This window comes from Callorhinchus milii, unplaced genomic scaffold (genome assembly GCF_018977255.1).
Source record: "Callorhinchus milii isolate IMCB2004 unplaced genomic scaffold, IMCB_Cmil_1.0 Scaffold19, whole genome shotgun sequence".
In the NCBI taxonomy this organism is placed as follows: domain Eukaryota; kingdom Metazoa; phylum Chordata; class Chondrichthyes; order Chimaeriformes; family Callorhinchidae; genus Callorhinchus; species Callorhinchus milii.
This window is the reverse complement of record NW_024704760.1, coordinates 6,146,635-6,171,871: the sequence shown is the minus strand read 5'-3', so window position 1 is coordinate 6,171,871 and position 25,237 is coordinate 6,146,635. Positions and strand designations below refer to the sequence as shown.

Genomic DNA, 25,237 nt, shown 5'->3' with positions numbered 1-25,237 from the left:
AGCCAAGGCAATTTAGGAGATTAATAAGCAATCGCTGAGCCTGCTGAGACCATTTATTAGACTATGCTCATTCCCCTGCCCTTTTCTCCAAAACCTTAATACTATTACTTTGTTCCCAGCCATCCAGTCTCTCTGTTCCCACTCCATTCCCCTTATTTTCTGATGCAAAATAACAAAACCCTGCATTTATAGAGTGCCCTTATGCAGGGTAGCGTCCCAGAGCGCTTATATTGAATGTAGGATTATTTTCCAGTCTTTGATGCAATTTGATGTGATGGGCAGCAGGAAATATACATCGAACTACCTGCTGCATGTCTGTTTACTCCTGCTATTAACATTGTATTTTGCATCTCCAATACACCTCATTGATGAGTGAGTAACGCCAGTTACTTGCTGAGTATGCAAGAATTGTTATTCGCAAATATCAGGAGCGTGAGAAGAGTTATGGAGCACTTCTGTAATGAATGAGAACACTTGAAATTCGGTCAGAAACTCATAGCTTTTGGTCCAATTGTAAATGCTCTGGAACATGATACACTCCCAGTGATCAGTAATGGCACATCTGATCAACTGCCCTTATCACTTTCTTACTCCCATCCCCAGTGAATACTATCCACAGAGATCCATCCAACTGCTAACTCTTTGGTCAACTCTGAAAATTCCCAAACTTCACATATGCCAATAGCTGCCTTTTGTAATTGCTGTTTGCTAAAAATATTAATCTAACAACTGCCGACTTCGAACGTCTGCTAATGAATGCCTAAGTCAGTCTCCCAGAGGACATGCTTGAACGTTGGTGACAATAACATTTGTTTAGCGCCTTTCACATCAGGAGGACGTCCCAAGGCGCTGGACAGTCAGGGATCCGCACCAAGCTGGTGATTGGGAACAGGAGGAGTGTAGGGCAGGGGAGGGGAGGGGTAGGTGGGTGACCAAAGGCATGGTTGAAGAGGCACCTGGTTTTTCCTGTAGTCATCCTGTGAGTGCCGGATGACTCTGTAACACAGACGAAGCATGTACTGATATGGAGCGTTCTTCTGGTCAGACAGCTCCTCCAACCTCAACATAGGCCCATCTTCTTTATCTTTGAATGGAGCCTTCAGGATTCCAAATATCTGCGCAAACCAAGGATGAGGGCGATTATTGACAATAATAATAATAATAACCCTTGCATTTGATATAGCACCTCATCATGTCTTCGAGAGTCTTAAAGCGCTTGACAGATATACTGTAAAGTGAATTGACCATATTTTATGGGCTAAATATCTCTGCACTTCACAGTATATTCACTTCACAGTATATTCACAATCAAAGTACACACACCAACTATTCAGACATTCACTTATCCACATTGGGATTTTCTTTTTGGGGGGGTTAGCCAGAAATCCATCACCGTGCTTCAGAGTATCCAAACCAATCTGAGAATTCCATGCATCCCACCTACACATGGAAATCCCATAGAAAGATTGTTGGAAAGGAATGCACACTCTCTCCCTGGAAGGACAGGTTGGCAAGAACCAAGGCTTTGGGGTGTGGAAGTGATAAACACAGGTCTAAAAGTTACCAACAAAACTCGCATACACATGAGGTTTCTCAAGACAGTTTATCCACTCAGGAAGAATAAAGCACAGTCAACCTCACACTAATATGCACACAAGTGTTGTTTTTTCAAATAGCATTTTATGTTGGTCAGCCGGGTGGCTGACACATGCAAAAACCCATCACCATGCTTAAAGGTATCTATTGTTTTAAAATTTAAGGCCACAAACAATGTTAGACAATGCTCAAATACACAGAAAGAATTACAGAAACTGGGTTTCAAGTTAAAACAACGGTTAAGAATTTCCCCAAATCCTGCAAGATCGATTTGAGACCATGTGCCGATTTGGGTCTGACTCCCTGATCTGAAAACAAAACTATCCATTTGGTAACCAAGCCAAAAATGTAGACAATAAATAAATACCAGTCAATGTGTTGATGTCATTTGGGTAACACTACTACTGTAATGGGCCCACACTGTATGCATTGTTTTGTTCAAACTATGTTCATTGACAACAACAAATTAATAATAATATTGATAATAATCCTTGCACTTGATGTAGCGCCTTTTCAAGTCTTCAAGACGTCTCAAAGCGCTTCACTAAATATCCTGTAAAGTGAATTGTACTTTGTGGACAAAATTAAATTTCTATAGTACCTTTCACGTCAGGAGGATGTCGCAAGGCACCGGACAGTCATGGTTTTGTACCTGAGCTGGGGGTTGGGATCAGGAAGGGCGGGAGGGCAGGGGTGGGGTAGGAGGGTGACCTTGAAGCAAGCAAGCGAGTGGGGGGGGGGGGGGTGAAGCGAAGGGATTGTAGGAGAGAGTTCCAAACGGTGGGGGCAGAGAGGCTGAAGGCCGGGCTGTCAACACTGACACCGTCATTCGTGTGATTTCTCAGTACCTGTTTCAGGATATTTTGCTCCCGCATCAGTTTCTGCCTTTCCCGGTTGGGTTTTGTCATGACGATGTCCAGAACGTTCTGTCCATTGTTGGGCACCTCCACAACGAAGAAAACCAGGTCCTCCAACAGTTTGATGGCAAACCTGCAAGGAACAGAGATTGATGGAAAAACGCGGTGAGTGGTTTCAGCCTTGGAAAGCTGCCTTTTTGCATCTGGCACCAAGGTAAGAAAATCAAAGTTCACACGAGGTCTGTCTCCGTAGGTGTTAAACGAAAGCAGACTTCCGGACTTTGAACTTTTTTTTTTGAACTTCGGACTTTTAAGGAATTTTCACTATTAAAAGAGATGGTTATAAGTGTTCTAGTAAAGCAAACGACAGGTCTGAACATGACAGTAGTCGATAGGCCTTACGTCAGCTGAAGTCATTCGACCAATAAGGTAAAAATAGACATATTGTTGGGCACGATGATATTTTCCATTCTGCTCGTGCATCACTAAATGTGCTACATATAACTAACGTTGAATGGTATTTTTACCCAATCAGAGACGAAAAATGCGACACTTCACGACAGATTCGACATGTTAATTGTTAATTGTCCCTTCGAATCTGAAGCGAAACAGCCCCACAATGTTATTGATGCTGTAGCTTTGGCAGGTAAAGGGAAATCTTATTTTGCTGTAATGACAGCAGAAAGAAGTTGGAGATGATCACGCGGTGTGTATGTCTATCTATCCATTCCCCCACTGTCCGCGGGCTTTGATACCATCTCTCCATTGCTGTTCAGTCCCTCTGCGCACATTATCAGCGTACGTCAACCTAAAGCTTCGCTTGTTACCTTCGATCATTGTGGCTCAAGGCTCCCTGTTCAATCTTCTCAACAATCGTCCCCAGGATTTTACTGGCGTCATTCGCAAAATCCAAATCCCGAATTTCTGAAACTGGGACAGAGACGATGGCAAAGGCTTCCTTATCCTCTTTGGTTGGGCACGTTCCAAGCTAGAAGATATAAAATGCATGCCATTCAGGAAACAACAGCAGCAACAAATTACATTTGTATAACGCCTTTCATGTCAGGAGGACATCCCAAGTCGCTGGTCAGTCAGGGATCCGCATCTGAGCTGGTGGTTGGGATTAGGAGGGGCGGAGGGCGGGGGAGGGCAGGGATAGGAGGGTGACCGAAGGCACGGTTGAAGTCTTGAGATGGGTCTTGAAGAGGCAAGGGAGGGGGTGAGGCGATGGGACTGTGGATGGAGTTCCACAATAGTTACACTGGGAGGAGATTTGTGCAATACATCAGGGATAATTATCACAAGGACCCAATTTGCAATCCTTTCTGTGTCTTTTCCTTAAAGATTTATTTGTTTGGAACTCAACAACTCTCCAACTGGAATGGTTTCTCTGCCACACATTCAGCACTCTATTGCCACTTTTTGTTTTAAGTTGCGAGTTTTTCTTTTAATTACAGCCCAAAACGCCTTCTTAACTTTTTTTTAAGTCGTGTAGGCACAGAAGCTGTAGAGAGCTGATGTGGAAGAGAGATGAGTTATATAAAAGTGGCCAATTGCACAGAAGTTAAAACAGAAAATGCAAGGCAGGCAGTCAGTGTCTGAATAACAATAACAACTTGCATTTATATAGCGCCCTTTAGGCAGTGTAATGGATTCTGACAACGAGCCAGGGAGAGAGGGAGGTGACCAAAAGCACGATTTAAAAGGAAGGTCTTCAGGTGATATTTGAAGATGAGGAGGGAGGTGAGAAAGTTGTGCGCATATTTTGCGTCCACCCCTATGTCAGAACCACTGGATATATCGGACAGAACAGCAATCAGCCTTCAGCAAAAAGGTTGGTTGAGAGAAGTGAAAAGCCTTCAAATAACAATTCAAGGCGTCTTCAAATTCTTACATTTAAAATATTTCTCATATGAGCTGCCTGTCTGGAATCATTTGCGTTGTCAGCCTGGCTCAGCCAACAGCACTCTGGTCTCTTGAGGTCAAGCCCCATGTTAGGACTTTGAGATCACAGTCGAGACCGGCTTTCCAATACAGTGCTGGGGGAAGCACCACATTGTTGGAGGTGCCTTCGGGTGAGAAGTCAGTCAAACATCTCAGCGGATAAAATCCATTTTGATTTTCAATGCATTTGTTTCAGTTGTTTTGGTCTTTTTACTTTGGTTTTTTTTTGGGGGGGGAGGGTACTGCGAAACAATGCCCGAGGTTGCCAAAATAAGTCCTAATCGCTGGAAATACATTTGCCTACTTTCCGGAAATGCATGAAGCGAACACGGGCACAACTTGCATCAGAGCACAGATGTGCCCCAACAGACAAATTACAAGCTTTTACTTTCAAATGCTTTCGAATCAGGAAACTGAAAGCAGGCTGTTCTGCGTCCCCTGTGAATCGACTGTGTGTTTTGTGGGCGATATCGAATGGCGTGTTGCAGAGACTGCTCAAATCAAAGCAGCTTCCCAGTTACTGTGTACTCCGGGCACTGTTGCTCCCGAGGTTGCGAATGGTCGGGCAGTGGCACCAACACAGAGGGGCAGAGAAACCCATCTGTGGGTCCAGTTAGTTGTCAGCAGCTCTGGGAATCAGCAGAGAGGCCTGATGTGCGCTGTAGCACTGCTCCCTGAAGGCAGTCCTGCAGTACTGCACGCAACTGCGCGCCGTGTGCAATAATCCTTGGCATTTGATGTAGCGCCTCATCACGTCTCCGAGACGTCTCAAAGCGCTTCACAGAATACACTATAAAGTGAATTAGCTGTATATTTTGTGGGCGAAACCACGGCAGCCAATTGTGCACAGTCTTTTAAATGACTTCTTCAGGGATTACGACAACAGCGATTTGGAATTGTCACATGTTAAAGGGTTAAACCACGGTATCAGAGCTCGAATAAGACTTTGCAAAACATTGTACTTCAAAACAATCTGATATCAGGGACGTACCATCAGTCTTATCGGTCTCTCTTCTTCGGTATCAATGGGCACATTTGTACTCTGAATCCACGTATTGGTGCACAGATGTCGCAGTCTCACATACGAGTTCCTGAAATATTTCAAGGGATGATTGTCAGAGATCGCTGGTGGAGTTGAATATTATTTATTTCAAAGGCAGTTAGTTTGCTGGGATTTCCGCAGGACATAAGGGGGCCATAATCGGTTTCAGCTCCCTCCGAGCCAGACAGGGCAAAATTCGGTCAAGATTCCTGCTTCTGATCACTATCCAGCGATCCGTGAGTGAGGAGTCGAATTAGGATCAGACGCAATTCCCTCAGTGGTCAAAGAAGCTAAACACTTATTGTCATCGCGCACACATTAATAAAGGCTTTTAGGCAAAGTAGCCAAGGACATTTGATGACATTTGACCCTCATCCCATGCCATTGCCAAGTCTCAGGATTCACAGGTTTTACTGTAAGGTGTAGCGACTGTGTATTTTGTAGGCAAATTGTAAACACAAAACAGAAAGATTGATTGTCTTGGGAATCAGTGCATGGTAGGCCCTTTGTGTTTATAAGAATTCCCCGTCACTCTGCATAACATTTGACTCAAATTTTTCGAACGAGCACTGACGGGACATGTTAAAATGTTCATTTGAGTCGCATCTTGTAGTCCAAGCCACTGTCACATGTTTTTTGGAGAATGAGGCTATTTGCAACGTGCATAGGCAAACAGAAATCACAAAATTGTGATTGAACAAACAGCAAATATGAATGCTCTATTCATAATAATAACCAAATAATAATCGTTGCATTTGATACAGCACCTTATCACATCATCGAGACATCTCAAAGCGCTTCGCAGGATTTATTGTAAAGTTTAGTGACTATGCATTTTGTAGGCAAAACCAGCAGTCAATTTGCAAACAGCAACGTTCCACAAACAATCATAAAAAGAATGATCACCTTTTTTCTGGGGGATTGTTGACCACAACAATGAGTGTGAACCATGGTGAATCTCGGCAATGAGTGTGAGCAATGGCATTTAACACATTAAAGTGACAGGCAGGGGTAACTAAAGTGCGTGGATTTCTTCAGATTTTATTTTAGTGCACTGTGATGTACAGACTGTGTTTAGTCGACGCCAAGATGCTATGGCATTTAAGAACACTTAATTCTATAAAGCCTCTTCTGTTTGTACTTGCAATTTCCCATTAAGTTTGGCCAACCTTTAGCTAGCACTGTGACACTTTAATCCAAGAGGCAGAAAGTGCAGAATTAAAACTGGTGACATTCAAGGAAACTTTCCGTTACCTTAGAAACCCAATAAAAAGGTTCAGTCAGATCCTAAGCTCCGACCCGGTGTCTTAACTACATGACAACTTAAATCACAAGATTGATGGATGAAGAAGGCCCTTCAGCTCACTTGATCTCATCTTTCCAGAATACCCACCCTCCCATCCTCCCAACACAGCGTTGAGCTGTTTTGTTCAAAACAGTCCAGTGTCCTGGCCCAGCCAGATGAAACGTTAAACCGAGGTCCCGTCTGCCTGTTCAGGTGGACATTAAAGATCCCACAATGCTGTTTAAAAATGTTCAAAAAGAAAAGAAAGTTGTTGCTGGTCTCCTGGCCAACATTGCCCCAGATAACATTGGTCATTCATTTCGTAGCCACTTGTGGGACAAAACCACGCACAAGTGGGGGCTGCTGAGATTCGCCTGAACAACACGCAGTAACCAGACTTCACAACATATCCCGTGGAGCACTTTGATACCTCCTCCATGCGCGAAAGGCACTGTATCAAATGCAAGGATTTTTTTTCTCATCTTACGATCAGTACCTGGGAACAAACGAGTCTGTCTTTTGCAGAGTTGTTGGATCCTGCTCAAACAGCGATGCAATGTCGTTTGAGTGGGCCACGGCCACCAGTTTGAATTTGGTCTTATTCCCTGTTTTCTTAGTGCTCTGTCGGCTTTTGTATTCCGCCTAAAAAGAAGGGGGGAAAAAATGAACGAGAGCAGCGAGATTGTCTTTGTCTAGCCACACTGCACCTAACACGATACAGTCAGAACACGTCCCACTGAATTTCCTGCTGACTTACAGGGTATCTGTAAAAGTTTTGTGAAACTTAGGCTGAAGAGATCAAGCTTGTCAATACAGGTCAATTTTTCCCAATTTTATGTTTCACCCAAACTGGAAGATTTCATCCCTATTTGATCTTGACTCCCTGCTTTTTTTTTGCTCCCAAACCAAGTGAAAAGGAATGGTGAGCTGCCACCTCCCACATTCTGCCAGCGACTGCCCTGTATTCTATCACCAGGAGCTGTACAAGTCTGCAAAACCCCTCCACACAAGGTTTGAAACATACCGTGTCTTGTTGGGGAAATCACGAGTTGTGAAGCTTTCTCTCACCACTGTCGGACATCGAGTTAATATACTGTCTGGCACCGCAGCCCATTCCCAAAACTAAATCTACCAGCGATACTCCAGAGTTAGAGGATTCGTCCCTAACGTTCCTTCAACGGCTTTGAGGTCAGCAAAACAAAACAAATCAAAAAAAAACTTACTGAAGATTTAGACTCGGCAGCAACATCTCCTTTGTAAGCTGGATTTTCCTGTAAGTCAGAGAACAAACATTAAGGACCGACTCTAAAATAGGAGGATGATCTGTATGTTTTGGTGGATAGCATGTCTGGATGTTACAACCACAGAAAATAATAACAAATTGTATTTATACAGCGCTTTTCACATCGGGAGGGTGAACCAAGGCACTGTTTGCACCCGAATTGGGTTTGGATTTCGGAAGGATGGGGATCAAGGGGAGTGAGGGTTTGGAGCGGGGGGAGGGAAGATGACTGAAGGCAGGTTCAAGGAGGAAGGTCCCTCCGCTCAGCCGGCTCTGGCCTGCTCCACATCCCCCGACCCACCCGTCCTTCCATTGGCGGGAGAGCCTTCAGCCACTCTACCCCCAACCTCTGGAACTCCATCCCCCAATCACTCCGCCTCGCCCACTCCTTAGCCTCCTTCAAGTCCCGCCTCAAGACCCTCCTCGTCAACCATACCATTGGCCACCCCCCTTCCCCTCCCCTCCCTTCTGCCCCCGTGACCCCAGCTCGGGTCTGAAATGCTGTACACTGTCCAGCGCCTTGGGACGTCCTGACGTGAAAGGCGCTATACAAATGTAATCTTATTGTTGTTGTTGTCTTAAGATGAACTTCGAAGGAGGCGAGGGAAGGGGGTGAGGTGAAGGGACTCTGAGATTGAGTTCCCGGAGAGTTTGGGTAGAAAACCCAAATACCTCATGATGACTTTATCTTCCAGAGCAGATTTTGCAATGCTCTGGATCCCAGTGCAGGGGAACACACCTCATTTACACTGCAGGACCAGGATAAGTTCCACAGCACTGGGGGCAACAGGGAAACAGCTGTGCATATGTGTGGAAACTCATTTGCACTGCGCTTCAAAGCAATATAATCTGTTAGCCCATTGTAATTTCATTTCTCGAGTAGGCATTCTTTGCGGTAACGGGGCTTCATGGACTTAATTTCTTAATCAAGAAACCCCGCAAAATTGAAATCAAACATGTCTTGGTACAAATTTCCATGAATGTATCGAGGCATTTAGCATTCGCCTCAGCCTCTCTTCATCTGTTTTTAAATCCTACCTCTTCAACTGCACCTGTGGTCCCTTCTCCCTTGCTACACGTCCAAGACCCTATCCTGCACAAAGGGCACTATATAATAATAATCCTTGCATTTGATATAGCGACTTATCACATCTTTGAAACGTCTCAAAGGGCTTCACAGAATATACTGTAAAGTGAATTGACTGTGTATTTTGTGGGCGAAATTTTTGTCATTTATCAAAGAAATAAAAGGCAAACATTGTACCAAAGGCAATGTGGATAAAACTTGTTTTCTTTGGGGGATTTGGTTGTATCTTTTTTTCGGTAACTGGTGTGTTCTGTATTGTGACTTGGCTCTTGATAGAGGTGGTGACAGTCACAATACCAGAGGAATTATAGTGTGTCAATTCATTGTTACATTGGATGAATATCCTGCATTCAGAACAGGTTATAATGAAAACATACAATGTGCAAGAAAAGCTAAGATCTGTTTGTAATGTCAATTGCTACCAAACAATAGGACAGCATTTTCCAACATGAGGACACCAACACACCCAAAACATAGATTCCTGATACTCAAGTTACTTTAATTCTTCATTGTATTCAGTGTGTATCAACTCAGTTGGTGGCACTCTTGCCTCTGAGTCACGAAGGTTGTGGCATTGCAATGTTTATTCTGCCCGATTTCTTCTAACATTGGAAGAGATTTGTTTAATAATAATATTATTATTTTCATTTGATGTACGGAGGACTTCTCAAAAGTGTTTCGCCCACAAAATATACAGTCAATCCACTTTACAATGTATCCTGTGAAGCACTTTGAGACGTCTCGAAGACATGATAAGGCGCTATATCAAATGCAAGGATTATTATTATTATTTACTGTCTTTAACCCACCTGGGCCTGGCAGGGTTGAGGAGCTTTACGTAAGGCTCGAAAGATTAGCAAAGGGACAGGAACTTCACTTCAACTCCACTTTTTTTCAGGCCTCACACTATCACCACCATTTTAGTTTATGCTTATTCATGTATTCCTCTTTGCTTTTCTCTCCCAAGCACTCCTATACTCACCTTGCACTTCCGCTGACTCTAAGTGCAAGTTAGAGACCAAGCAAGATTAAATGACGGGCGATACTTCTCTAAAGCTAGCCAGCAGGAGGCTGACAAGAGCAGAGATTGGCTTTCAGTTGTATATCCCTTCATCCCAATAGCAAAGTCTCAACGAACAGTCGTGTTAGAGATCGGGTACAACACTCCTGGCCACCCTTCACCCCACTGTGAATGCTTTCACGCACTCCATCACTGTGAACTAACACCCCACACCCACCCCACCCCCCCTCCCCTGACTCAGGCCTTTTTAATTCCCCCCAAGGATTTGTTATTCCAAAATGTTCAAACTGCTAGCTTCCCTCACATCACTTCTAGATTCAATTAGTCTATCTTATTCGCCCGGAAAGCAGTGTGCATTTGATATCATATGGCATGTAGCTCTTTGCAGAAGTCCAGTTTTGTCTTCTATTGTTTCCTGCCCAAGACCTGGACAAGATGGAGCCAGACACATCAGGAAGACTGAAATCAATATCAACCACATCAGAGGAGATAATGTTTTGAAACTCCCTGCAAAACCTTTCTTGGAAAGCGAGCGGGAACCAAGGGAGTTGATCAAAACCCTTACAAATGCCCAAAACGCACTGCAGAATAACACAATACAATCAAGCAGGTAAATGCACAGATTGTCTAAATAGTCAGTTAACACTAACTCATGCTGAACGCTGGCTGGTCAAGTGGCAAATATCATTATTCTGCGCTAGCTTTCCGTACTGTATTCATGAAATAAAAACTATAATAATCCTTACATTTGATATAGTGCCTAATCATATTGTCAAGACGTCTCAAAGTGTTTCACAGAGTATACTGTGAAGTGTACTGACTGTGTTTTGTGGGCAAAACAACAAATAACTGACTCAATGCACAAGTCTCTATCCGGCAGTGATAACAACCGGAAATATAAATGTTAATTAGACGAGAACTTTACACTGTCACTTACACTATCCCAACTCTATTTTTCCACCTCTGTTTGCGACCCCCAGTCCCCTGATGTTCTGTCAGCTGCCTGTCAGATCGCAGGGGCTGGATGAGCGCAAATTTTCTTCAGCTTGAACGTTGACAAGACGGAAGCCATACTCTTTGGCTCTCATCAACGTCTAAAATCTCACGGCTCTCACCTCCTTCACCTACTCAACCAGCCCCTAAAACTCTCCGAACCTGTACGCAACCTAGGCGTCAGGTTCGACCCCCCAATTATCCTTCTTCCCCCACATTCAGTCCCTCACCAGCACCGCTTTCTTCCACCTCCGACGCATCGCCCGCCTCCGCCAATACCTCTCTCCGAAAGCTGCTGAAACCCTGGTCCATACCTTTGTCACCTCTCGGCTGGACTACTCTAACGCCCTCCTCGCCGGTCTCCCATCCACTACCATCCATAAAATCCAAATCAATCAAAACTCTGCCGCCCGCATTCTCACCCGCACCAAATTTCGCTCCCCGATCCCCCCAGTCCTCCGCTCCACCCTCGGCGGCCGTGCCTTCAGCCACTGTGCCCCGAGGCTCTAGAACTCCCTTCCTCACTCCCTTCGCCCCCTCTCTTCTTATTTCCAGGTCTCTGCTGAAGACCTTTCTTTTCAACCGCGTCTTTGGTCACCTTCCTCCCCCTCCCCCTTGGCTCGACCCCAGGATCCGTTACTGTAAAGTGCTCTGAGACGCCGTCCGGCGTGGAGGACGCTATATAAATCCAAGTTGTTGTTGTTGTTATTATTGTTATCATGGTTTCTTGTACACGTGGTGAAGTTCACTGTCTGGACTGGGACAGAGAGTCTGAAAACCTGACCAGTGCCTCTTCTAGAGATGTTTTCTCACATAAAACACATCCGAGGTTTGCCACCGCTCGCCCGGTCAAGCTTTGCAAAATATTTGATTAGCAAACTCTCCAGCTCCCAGCATAATTATTATTATTATTATAGAAACCCCTAAGCTGGAGCCGAGAGTCTGAGTTTATGCAAAACTAGACCAGCAGCAACGGGAGGGTTTAACAAATGGGGCTATATGTTGCACAACTGCTTTGGCAGAAGGAATCCCAGGTGGCAGACAATATAAGTTTAATTACTTTAAAACTGCTTTGGATGAGACATTAAGGTGTCTCGGCTCTACTTGAAAAGAGAAGGGTATTTTGGGGCCAACAATCCTCCAGTAAAATTGGTCTTTCACTTCCTAGCTGTGTGTGGGACATCACTGTGTGCACTTTGGCTGACTCATTTGCCTACAAATAGACATAGACACTACATCTTTGAGACAGGGACACATGAACGAACAGACTTGTGCTTTGAGACGTGCCCCCAACATGAAAGGAGCTATACATCAAATGCAAAGGTTGTTATTGTTGCATAATGATATGAAAAGCAACACCGCACAGAATTGTTTGAATCTGATCTTAAATTGGTGCTTTCCGACTCTGATTCCGGAAGTGTTTTAATCATTTTTTTCTTCCCGAAACGGCCCTTGAAAGGATTGAGCGATTGTGAGGCTCTATCTTTATCCTTGCATTTGATAGATTATAGATTAATTATTGTATTATGTTGATTGATATATTTTGTGGGCGAAACGTGACAGCCAATTGCGCAAGCGGAATCTCACAAACAGTCGTGGACTGAGTGACCAATTTATTATTATTATTTTTGAGGGGGAAGGAATTATTACCCCCGGATAAGCAATCCACCAATCGACTAACAAGCAGGTTCCTACCTACTGCTAGGTAAACAGAGCTGTGTGGAGTAAGGAAACTTGCCGAACGTTTCGCCCGGATGGGAATTGAACCCAGGTCTCTCGCTTACGAGGCGAGTGCTCTAACCACTGAGCTAAAGGACCTTAAAGAACAATGGTAAGTTCTACCTCAGCAGCCAGGTAATGTCCGGTAGCGAGATGTTTGAATCTGTAGAGGCTGTTCCAATGGCCAGCTCCTCCTCTGCAGGGATCATGATGGACAACCTTCAGGAAGAGAGAAAGAGAGAGAGAGCAATGTTATCATGAATCACGATTATAAGCTAAAGTTGAACATATGTTTGTTTTTCCTACCAACTCAGAAGTAAGTCATGGCCCTCAATGTTGCACAACTTCCTTCTAAGAATGACCGTGCTCAAAATAGGGGAGAGTTCCCATGCCTTATAACCAGAATGTGTGAGATAAACTGTACCAACAGTATTTAACACTGTGAAATGCCACTACATTGTATCTCACATATGAGTACTATCTGATCCTCATTCCATTGAGATCGGGGTCATGGCTTTGCTGTTCCTTATTTCTCTACTGTATAAAATATGACGTTCAGCCACCCTTCCTGGCAGCCCATTCCAGTCGTTAATCACCCACTAATTAGAGAAATAGTTCCTGGTGTCTGTCCTGCACTTGCCATCGCAACTCTATGTCTGTGCCATCTTGTTCTAATGTCTTGGTGCATATTGTTTTGAATCATGCTCTTATCTCACCTCAGGGGCTGGGGAACGTAATGCACTGCTCTCTCTGCACTGAGTGCTGCTTTGTGTGTGAGGAAGGTGTGTTAATTCTTCAGAGCAGGGGATGTTGTAATAATGTGTGTTCACGATGCAAAAGCCTTGAAAGAAATTATGTTGTAATATACTTTTGAGGCTGCCAGTCCTGTGGAATTTGCTCTGTTTATTTAATGGGATAGGTTCCAGAACACCAGGACAACACACAAGAAGGGCAATGTTGCTACACAGAAGGTGACTGCCCAAGTGGCACCAGCCAGGAACCACAAAGCGCTATGAGCTACGAACAAAGGTTACACAAGCTCAGGTTCTTCTGTCTTGAAGCCAGACGTCTCGCTGCGGATGCTTATAGAAGGGTATATAATTTTAAATGGGATTGAAAAAGTAAACCCCCCCCAAATCAAATGTAAAGATTGTTATTATAACAATATTTTCGATGCAACAATTCTGTAAAACAAAAGGACATAGGGTTTAGAATTGTAAAGGACAATTTCAGGACAGACACCGGGAAGTATTTGATTGTCCAGAGGGTAATTAATGATTGGACCAGGTTGCCCAGAAAGGTGTTTGAGGCCAGGACACTGGACTAGTTTAAAAAGCAGCTTGTTGCTATGATGGGAAGACAGTAGATTGTGTGTATTTGTGTGTCTGTGTATGCGTGTAGATCGTGTCAGTGGGTGGTCATATATATGTGTTGCCTGTATATGTGTGGGTGTCTGTATGTGTATGTGGTGTGTGTGTGTGGGTGTTGTGTGTGTGTTTACGCGTGCATGTATGTGTATGTGTACACATATGTGTGAAAGTGGATCAGGAATATCCTGAATATCTGGTTTTGTCAATCATACCACAAAGCAATTTTTGCGGCAATGCACACATGGAAACCTGGCTAAATATAGTCCTGTCAATCTTGTCTTTATAAGAATTTCCCTAGCTGCCAGCTTCCGCCACGAGCACTGAAGATGCAGAGGATAAACACCTCTTAAGGTGACAATTCCCACCTCCAAAGAGAGCCAAATCTTATTAACCAGGCAGACATTATACTCAGACAGTTCCGGTTGCTGCAACATAAAGGCCCAAGAGGTAGTTCAGAGGACAGCATCATCCCCAGTATTAAGAGTAATAATGAGCTACGACAACAATTGGTCTTGAGAGAATGTGTCTCAGAGGCGATCTTGTAGAGTGTATAATATTTAAATGGGATTGAAAATGTAAACTTAGAATAGTACTTTAGGATGCACCAAGACAGAAGAACAAGAGGACCCTAGTTTAAAATTGCAAGGGGGCAATTTCAAGACAGACAGCGGGAAGTTTCTCTTTACCCAGAGGGGCATTAACGACTGGAACAGGTTGTCAAGAAAGGTGGTTGAGGCCAGGACCCTGGACTCATTTAAAAAGCAGCTTGATGCCGTGTTGGGAGCACAGTAGGGTGGATATTCTGGCAAGATGAGATCAAATGTACCGTAAATGTAAATTCTTCATCCGAACCAATTTTATGATCTGGTGAGCTCCACAAGGCAAATCTGATGTGAGTTTTACACGCTTGATGTGAGAGCTGTATAAATCACTACTCGCATTTTATTTCTGATGAGTTACTTAGCCTGAAGCCTTTCATAAATCTTAATTATCGTGGACTGAGGTGTGACAACAGCAGGAAAAGAAATATTTCATTATGAGATGTTACCCTCCAGAAATGAACTTATTGTGTTTGTACTTGTTGCTCAAAATTCTTCTCAGAGATCCCAGCTGGATTGATCGAATTCTTGAGTAATAGTTTAACGCTTTAACACTGAGATCCGTTCAGCTTAGTATTGCATTAGGTTGTCACTGAGCCATACAGAGAAAGGCTAGCAAAATAAAATTAGTTTTTTTATTTCCTGGTTTTGTTCCTAGTGGCATTGCTTGGTACCATCCATACATGCGGGCGCACATGCACTCACACACACGCACACACACACACGCACACACACACACACACAGCGACAAGGCTTACAATACAGCATGACAAATGCACGTAAATCAAAGTAATCCTAGTTACCTCGACCTCCCACAGTGCATTGGAGCTGGTTGCCGAGGTGGCGGACTGCCGCAGCGTGGTGCGCAGGAAAACGTGCAGCTTCGACTTGTATTCGTCGCACGTGAGAAACTTCTCCTGCTCCGCATGGAACAAGCGAACCACGTCACCCTGGATGGGAAGAGCACAGAATAGTTAATGATAATATTAACAATAATCCTTGCATCTGATATAGCGCCTTATCGCGTCTTTGAGATGTCTCAAAGGGTTTCACACAATATATTGCGAAAGTGAACTAACTGAATATTTTGCGGGCGAAACGCGGTAGCAAATTATGCGCAGCAGTGTCCCACAAATTGTCGTGTTTTTAGTGACCAAATTATTATTATTAAGGGTTTATTAGCCCTGGAAAGCGATTCACCAACCGACTGACAACCGGGTTTCTTCATACTGCTAGGTAAACAGAGGCGAATGGAGTAAGGAAACTTGTCTAAGGTTTCGCCTTTCCCAGGAATCGAACCTGGGTCCTCTCATTTGGGAGGCGAGTGCTCTAATTACTACGCTATGTGACTCCACAGCAAATTAAGGCAGCTACAATAGGAAATCAATGGGCAGAGGACATAGGTTTTGAGTTGCAAGAATAATTTCAGGACAGAACCAAGAATTTTTTCCTTCACAACTGGAACAGGTTGTTACAAATGTTGGTTGAGGCCAGGACCTTGGACTCATTCTAAAAACAGCTTGACCCTGTGCTGGGAATACAGTAGGGTAGGTTTCTGGAGGGATAAGAGATAGGCCCAAGCAACTTCTTTCCTTTTTTATAATCCTGGCAATGATTATTTTTTAGCAAGAAATAGTTAAGTGGCCCTTTAATGCAATGGAGTTTCAATATCTTTAATATTGCGAATCAATTAGGAAGTATTGATCTGATACAGTGCCGGACTTGCATTCAGATAACTCTGTGGTATTGTGCTATTTACAATTATAATTATAAAATTCCTTACATTTCTTACAATGCCTTTCAGTTCAGACATCTCAAAGCATTTCACAGGAACACTTTGAGATGTCCGGCAGCCAGTTTGCACGCAGCAATGTCCCACAAACAGCCATGAGGGGGAATGACCGATTTTATCTGGGGGACACCCGGAAAAACTCCCTTCTCTTTCATTTCAAACACTGCTATTGGATGTTTAACTTCCACCTGAACTGGCAGATGAGACCTCGGTTTAACATCTCATCTGCAAGATGACATATCCAACAATGCCGCACAGCAGCACTGTTTTGGTGTGTCCGTCTCAGTTAAGCCACTGAAACACAAGTGGCACTAAAATATGGCTTTGCTTAATGCATTGGTCCTGCCGCGATGTGACCATTATTAAGACTTCACACAACACAGCGTCTCATACCCCCTTCAAAACATCTTCCATGTAGTCTCTGTACTTCATGTATAGGTTTATCTTCCAGCTTGTGTTGCAGTTCACAGAGTTTACCTGTCGGAATTTGAAAAACAAAATGTTATCACTGAAGAGAGTGAGACTGAGAAAAGCTTCAAAGAAAATCAATGCCACAATAATCCATTTTTGCTGACTGGAAACTGCCATCAGTATCCAAATCTTCCAAAGCAATCTAGTTTACATCAGTTTGCATTGGGTGGTAAGACCAGAAGTGGGTCAGTCAGCCCATTAAACCTCTTCTGTCAGTTTAGAAGATCTTTTCATCCTATTTCCTGCTGTCTTTTCCCCATTCCTTTTCTACATTGCTTCACAAGTCTGTCTGACTGTCTGTCCGACCTGCTAACCCCTTCTCAACCTGTCCGCTCCCTCCGCTCAGCAGGCTCCTGCCTGCTCCATGTCCCCCGCCCGGTCCGCCCAACCATCATCAGTCGGGGCTTCAGCCTCTCTGGCCCCACCCTCTGGCCCCACCATCCCACATTCCCTTTCGCCTCACTCCCTCCCTTGCCTCCTTCAAGGCACATCTCAAGATCCTCATCTTCAATCGTGCCTTCAGCTACCCTCCTACCCTCTCTGCTCTCCACCCTCCCTGATCCCAACCCGCGCCCCCACCCCCCACCCCCGCCTCGGATCCTAATCCCTGATTGTTCAACAATTTGGGATGTCCTTCCAACATGAAAGGTGCTTTACAAATTTTGTATTGTATGTATGTATGTATGTATGTGTGTGTGTGTGTGTGTGTGGGGGGGGGGGGGGTATGAATGTAATACATGCATGTATGTATGCTTGTATGTATATATGCATGTATTTCAGAAAAGGGAAATGTCTATGCATATGTGGATCTCATAACCACTCAATTGGTTCCACTTGTCTCAGGTACTAATGACAAAAAAATCTCTTGCTTTCAAATTTATGCACTCTCTTTCCTTTACATTCTACCTTTCTGTTGTCTCTCTCTCTGTGATATTCTCTTCCGCCTGTTGAAACTCTTACCTCTTGACATCCTGGATTATCAAGCAGCTCGTAATTACTTGCGTGTAGCGGTTGCCCAGCATTGACAGGATTTAAAATCACTTTGTCCCCAACAACCACCTGAAATAATAACAATAATAATAATAATAACCCTTGCATTTGATATAGCACCTTATCATGTCATTGGGAGATCTCAGAGCAGTTCAGGTGACCTGACCAGGGGAAGTCGGCCATTTTCCTGCACTTTGCATATAAAACAATCAGCGAGACACTGGACCCAGCCAACCTTGTTATAATGAGGTTTATCCTGTACTAATCAAGATGCAGTCCTGCCATTAAATGGCATCTGATCTCAAACAACACAACACTAAATGATTTACATAGCTCTGGAAAGCGGGGGCAGAATGGCTCAATGCCCAAATTGCCAATATCTGTCTATCTTTTACCTCGATTGATTTCAACAGCAGTGAGTTTTATGGGCTTCCCCATTAGAAACACGTGTCGGAAAGATTACAACGCAAGTGTGAGCTAGCAGAAACCCTTAGCTGTGTACTTACATTGTCCCCATTGCTTCTCAGCTTCCAAAAGGGCTGAATGAATAACCAAGAACCTTCGTTCCCTGTGGTGTCCAGAGTGACTCTCATGGCATTTTTCTCCAACAGAGCCGGTAGCCTCTTGTTCACAGTCAGGTACTTATTGCTTTTCATGTGCAGCAACTGAAAAAACAAACACAAATACGTACAGGGTGAGGCCCGAGAGATGTGCAAAATACTTATTTGCAAAGAAGAATATTTCGACATTTTATCATTGAAAAAAATAATCCTTGCATTTGATATAGCACCTGATCAGGTCATTGAGACCTCACAATGCGCTTCACAGAATATACTGTAAAGTGGATCAACTGTGTATTTGTGGGCGAAAGATGGTAGCCAATTGCGCACAACAGTGGCCCACAATAGGCGCGAATGACCACATTATTTGGAGGGATTATTACCCCTGGAATGCGATCTGCCAATCGACTAACAACTGAGTTGCTACTTACTGCTAGGTAAACAGAGATGTGTGGAGTAAGTAAAATGTAATGCGATGTGATATTTAGGATCAGTGATGTCAACTTAACTCCCAGGCTCATGGAGTGAAGGTGGGGTAATAATTCTTTCCTTCAAAATAAATTGGTCACAATCCATGACTGTGGGATACTGCAGACCTGATATTATCCCCTGTATCACATTATAGCGGGTGCTGCATTAAATGAGTTGGTTCAACATTGATTACTGATTGTACTTTGAGAGTGAAAGGTGTCATCAGTTAATGGAAAGAAAGGATTATGCAAAATGCAAAATACTGCAGATGCTGGAAATCTGAAACAAAAACAGAAATCACTGGGAACACTCAGCAGGTCAGGCAGCATCTATGGAGAAAGGAAAGTGAGTCAATGTTTCACGTCCACGACTCTTAGTCACAACTGGGACATGTTGGGAGGGAGGGAGAGGCTTTTAAGGCCTAACAGAGAGGGGAGAAGCAGGGCAAGGAAGACAACGGAGAAAATGGGGTAGAAGACAAGAGATGTTGGGCTCAGGGGGTGTTGATGATGCAAAACAAAGGATCAAGCATCTGAATAAAAGATGCATTTGACAGTAAGCCATGTCCCAGTGTATTGTAGCAGGCTATAACAGAGCAAGTAGCAGTGCTGATCAGAGCTGCTGCTTATCTAAATATAGCCCATCTGTTGTTATTTCACGATTGGGTCCAAGAGTTACAGCATAAACCAAACGGCAGCTCTGCTATCTCTCTGATCAGCTGAACTGAAAAGTTTCAGAAAGAGTTCTGTGGGTGGCTTTGTCACATCCTCTCAAGAGGTTTCTGTGCGTGTCATAAGCAAAAGTGCCATATTCACGTCCAGTGAGTAAACACACCAATCGCCGAACTCCATTTATAAATAAACCCCTGTGGTCTGAACCTGACGTTTTACCAATGCAAATATTTTCCTCCAAAGCCAATGAATCAAAAATATCACTTCATTTGTGTAGCTGCTACTTTATTTGCATATTATGAGGAAGCAACCGGTTTGGTAGGTGTGCAAGGATGAGCTCTGCGTGTCCACAATGAAAACTAGATCAATTCCTTTCCCCCTCTCCTCTCCTCTTCTCCCCTTGCACCTACCAGATGACAAGCATGTCGAGTCATCTTTTGTGTGAATTGAAAGTGGACCTCTGTAAAGGTGTTGGTCTTAGAAAGGGCAACAGCCACACAGTTCCTCTTATCACTAGTTACAGCACACTGAGGCTCATTTTAGTGATCAGTGAGGAACTTCTGCTGAGTTCAGGCTAAAAGTTAGTCTGAGCGTAAGAAAGCAAAAGGTGTTTTGACATTGACTAAAGAGATTGACAGACTTCAGCAGTGTCAGTTTGGCTCAGTAGAAGCAGTCTCGCCTCTGAATCAGGAGATCTGTGTCGGGACTTGGAAATAATAATAATAATAATCCTTGCATTTGATATAGCGCTTTTCACGTGTTCTACACGTGACAGAATGTACTGTAAAGTGAATTGACTGTATATCTGTGGACGAAACTCGGCAGCCAACTCCGCACAGCAGTGTCCCACAAACAATGGTGGATTGAAGCGATCAATTTATTATTGGGTTTTTATTCTTGAGGAATTATTATCAGGCGTGTGGAGTAAGGAAACTTGCCCAAGGTTTCGCCCTACCAGGAATCAAACCTAGGTCTATCGCTTGCGAGGTGAGTGCTCTAAGCTAGGAATTAGCTAGGACTCCACACGACAGTGTGGAAAAGAAACAGCTTGCCAGGACACAGCACAAGGAAACTTTCCACTGCTTAGCCGCACTGTCTAAACTGACACTCCAATGCAGTACTGGGATTGAGTTGCATTGGCGGAGATGGCCTCCTTCGGATGAGAAGTTAAACCGAGGTCTCATCTGCCTGAACAGGCAGACGTTAAAGATCCTGTGACACGGTTCGATAAGAGAAGGGAGTTTCTCCCGGTGCCAACAACTGCCCCAAACAAAAATTGCTAATTCCTTTCAAGGCTGTTTGTGCGACATTGTTATGCTCAACTGCGCTACCACTTTGGCCTACACAATGATTTCACAGTAAATCCAGTGAAGCGCTTTGAGATGTCCTTCTGACGTGAGAAGGCACTGTACCAAATACAAGGATTATTATTACTTGCTTTTCATGACCTTTCCGTGAGTCAGAGAAATAAAGTCGCATACACCTATGCTATTTTTATTAGACACACGTCTGATTTCATGACTCTATTAAGAGATCTATGGAGTAATCAACCACATTGTCATACCGCAGGTGAACTTGAGTTTACCTGTTGATAGCTTGAGGGGGAAATGCAGCTCTCAGTATTGATAGGGAGACAAGTCTGTTGGACCAATTACTGGGTGGCGTATCAGCTTTAAAATGCATTGTTATTACCTCCACGTCCTGTAAGTGCATTTTGTGTTGAAGAGTGAATGATAAGTCTCAGTAATGGACCCTGTCTGATCAGTATTAGTACTAGCTCTGCGAAAAAAATTTTAAGCATGAATAAAGGTGTGGAAATAATCCTTGCATTTGACATAGCGCCTTATCGTGGCTTCGAGATATCTCAAAGCGCTTCACAGAATATACTGTAAAGTGAATTGACTGTATATTTTGTGGCCGAAACGCGGCAGCCAATTGTACACAGCAGCGTCCCACAAACAGTCGTGGATTGTTTTTAGAAACTATATACACATACAGAGCAAAAGTATGCACGCAATCTGTGGCCTATGCGTAAGTAAGGATGAAACAGTAAGGGAGTAATGCATGCGTGCAGAGGTTCTGATGATAACAAGACAATTCACGGTAGATTAAATGGAGGATGAGGAAAGAACGGATGCCAGATGCAAAGGGATGTCAAGGTCAAGAGTATAGGAAAAGGTTGCAAATGGTATTGGTAACATTAAATAGCAATGAGATGAATAACCAAATGCAATATTATTGATGGGTAAGGGTTGGGTTGAGGTCGGTGATATTGCAGGTGGGAGTAATGCAAATTGCAAACAAACATCAACCAGACTCAGTTGGTAGCACTCTTGCCTCTGAGTCAGAAAGCTGTGGGTTCAAGCCCCACACTAGGTCTTTGAGCTCACAATCCAGGCTGACACTCCAACACAGTGTTGAGGGAGTGCTGTATTTTTGGAGATGCTGTCCTTCAGATAGAGCTGTTAAAACTAAGGACTCACCTGCCTGTTCAGGTGGACGTTAAAAATATTGTCAAGTAACTATTTACCTGAAGCAATAGGTACATACCTGCACGACACTCCCATATTTTATCACATCGCCGTGTACTTTTTTATTCTCTGTCTCATTCTGCTTCTGCTCCAGCTCAGCTGCATGCTATGATAAAGAACAAGGCGAAAAGAAAGCTGTTTAAACAGTCCAACATCAATTAAACTGACAGTTGTTAACATTCTTGCCTGTGAATCAGAGGTTGTGGATTCAAGCAAAATGTCATGACTTTGAGCTAATTTGTACACTTGAATACAGTGGACGGTGATTGCTGAAGGTGTTGTCCTTCGAATGACTTGGCAAAGTGAGCTCCTTTCTGCATTTTCAGGTGGATGCCAAAGATCCCATTGATCCCAGTTGAGAAAAAGAAGGCAGTTTGTCCCAGTGTCCTGATCAACAATTGCCCAGATAAAATTGGTCATTCACTTGACAGCCCTTGGTGGGACATTGCTATGTAGAAAAATAGCTGGCGTGTTCACTTACAAAATACACAGCCACTACAGTTACAGTAAATCCTGCAAATCACCTCGAGACAGCCTTCTGTCATGAAAGACGCAATATCAATTGCAAGGAATACTATTCTAATAAATGTTTGGGATTTGGAGTGATTGGAGGTGACTTGGACACCAAGATCTTTGAAGCGCTTTGAGACGTCCTGGAAGACGTGATAAAACGCTATATCAAATGCAAAGATTATTATTATTATTATAAGGTAATATTTGCGGTGTCCTTTAATGTTTTCTTTGTGCCAAGTAAGGAACAGCTCAAACTATACCCCTCTGTTTCTTTCTTACCCTCGTTACAATAATCCTTGCATTTGATATAGCGCTTTTCACGTCTTCTAGACGTCTCAAAGCGCTTCACAGAATATTTATGGGCGAAACGCTACCCTACAATACAAATCCATGACCTGCAATTTTCCTTTCTACTTTGACAATCTATCTTCTGGAGTTCTGAGCCAGAGGCCCAGTTCTGCTTGACTGACTTGTGTCACTATATTTTGTCCGTGGAACAAGTTCCATTCAAGGATTTATGTCATTTGTTTCACATGACTCATTTCTTTTTCCACGGGATTAGAGACCAACGTTGGGTGTGAGTCACTGGAAACATCAATGAATTGCAGAAGGAAAATAAGTTTAACTGCACGATGTAACTGCTGATAGAGATGTATGCTTCAGCTAGCAATTATTCTAATAATAGTCCTTGCCTTCAATACAGCGCTTTTCAACAACAACAACTTGCACTTATCTAGTGCCCTCCACACAGAGTAGCGTCTCAGAGCGCTTAAAAGTGGCGGAACCTGACTCCGAGCCGGGGGGGGGGGGGGAGGGAAGAGGAAAGTTTTCAGGCAGGACTTGAAAGAGGGGCGAGAGGGGGCAAGGTGGAGGGATTGAGGGAGAGTGTTCCAGGGTTTGGGGGCGTAGTGGCTGGAATAAATGAAATAAAAACTTTCATGACTGGAGCACACCTCAAGGCACTTCACTGGATTCACTCTAAAGTTTACTAACTATTTTGTAGGTAACTAGCTGCCACATGCTCAGGGTGTATATATGTATATCAAATTTACATATAAATAAAGCTCAGATAAAGGACCAATTCCCTCGTCAATACCAGATGGGCCCATTCCCAAATATCACCTCTGTGGACACAATCCACTTTATTGGAGTCATTAAATGAGCCTGTATTGTGCTAGACATGTCACTTGTTACCCGATGTGCTCTGCCAAGGGAACATCATCCCCACCCTTTAATTCAAGTCATGTTATCGCTTTCTGTTTACCACAGATGAGCATGTGATCTGCTTTAACTGTAGATGTCACCCTGGCCTTCCTATCTAAGGAGTCATCTGTTGGGGGGTGGGGGTAGGTCGAGGGGCAGACGATATTGCTGGCAACTTATTGGCACAACTTTCCATTTATGTAGATCATTATTTTCCTTGCAAAAGCACCACAGCATCACAAAAATGCTACGGTCTCCCCCTGTGCATTGCATCGACATGACAAATGTGATGCTCAGCTGTTCCTGGTTTGTTGTCTTGCCCCACAACAACGTATGTTCCCCCCTATTCACAAAGCTACATTTGCTGTCCATCTCAGGTGTGTCAATTAGTATTCTGTCGTAGGGACTTAGCCACGCTTCACAGGATTTACTGTGGTGTAGTGACTGTGGCAGCTAACATGCGTACAGCATCAAGCCCTACTGTTCTCCCGCCCGACCCCCCCTACCATCGGTGTTGTTGTTGTTGTAAGGTGGGAGAGAAAAACACTGTTTACAAGATGGAAACTTAAATATTCCCCACCACAAATTTATTACAACAACAACTTGCATTTATATCGCGCCCTTCATGCAGGGTAGCATCTAGGAGAGCTTAACAGTGGCAGAACTTAACGCCAAGCAAGGGAGAAGGGGGAGGGAAGTGGCCGTTGGCATGGTAAGGTTCGCTGCAAAATACAGTCACATCTGAAGATGGGTAAAGAGGACAAAGGGATTGAGGTACAGTTACATGGTTTTGGTGTGTAGAGGCTTAGGACCCAGTGTCTTGCAACTACAGCCAAGGTGCAATAAGTCCACTGGGATCTATCAACGTCCTTCACTTGTTAAACCTATTAGCTTTTTCCTGCCTTAAAACGTTTTGTGTTCTTAAATCAGTCTCCCATTGTTCTCCCGTCATTTGTAACAGGAAACAGGAAAGCAGTTATTGGTAAGCCGCCCAGAGCATTCACAAATAAACGTGTGGCAGGGCATGTAGGGTTTGTCAATCCAGATCCTGCATTTTTTGTTCTGCGAGTCATTGGATATTAATGCGACCAAAGCAAATACGGCCAAACAAATATGGTCATCAGGTCACCGTCAACATCACTTCCCGTTGGCTGAGTGTACAGGAAGTGAGCAAACCAGCTGTGCTGCAGGTGTCCACAGTGTAACCATGTTATCCTGATTTCAATTAGCGAATAGAGGA

At 43.8% G+C, this 25,237-nt stretch overlaps 1 protein-coding gene across 1 annotated transcript in view; it reads right to left on the bottom strand.

Moving 5' to 3' along the window:
* Window positions 1–25,237, bottom strand: part of itpr3 (inositol 1,4,5-trisphosphate receptor, type 3) — a 105,289-nt gene that overhangs the window by 58,554 nt on the left and 21,498 nt on the right. The window contains exons 4-15 of the mRNA XM_007894214.2: window positions 22,301–22,387; window positions 18,555–18,713; window positions 18,019–18,117; window positions 16,981–17,064; window positions 15,599–15,745; window positions 12,950–13,045; window positions 7,948–7,995; window positions 7,221–7,366; window positions 5,389–5,488; window positions 3,281–3,441; window positions 2,445–2,586; window positions 957–1,115 (exon numbers count right to left, since the gene is read on the bottom strand). Coding sequence (XP_007892405.2) covers window positions 957–1,115; window positions 2,445–2,586; window positions 3,281–3,441; window positions 5,389–5,488; window positions 7,221–7,366; window positions 7,948–7,995; window positions 12,950–13,045; window positions 15,599–15,745; window positions 16,981–17,064; window positions 18,019–18,117; window positions 18,555–18,713; window positions 22,301–22,387 — 1,428 coding nt within the window. The remainder of the gene's footprint in view (window positions 1–956; window positions 1,116–2,444; window positions 2,587–3,280; window positions 3,442–5,388; window positions 5,489–7,220; window positions 7,367–7,947; window positions 7,996–12,949; window positions 13,046–15,598; window positions 15,746–16,980; window positions 17,065–18,018; window positions 18,118–18,554; window positions 18,714–22,300; window positions 22,388–25,237) is intronic.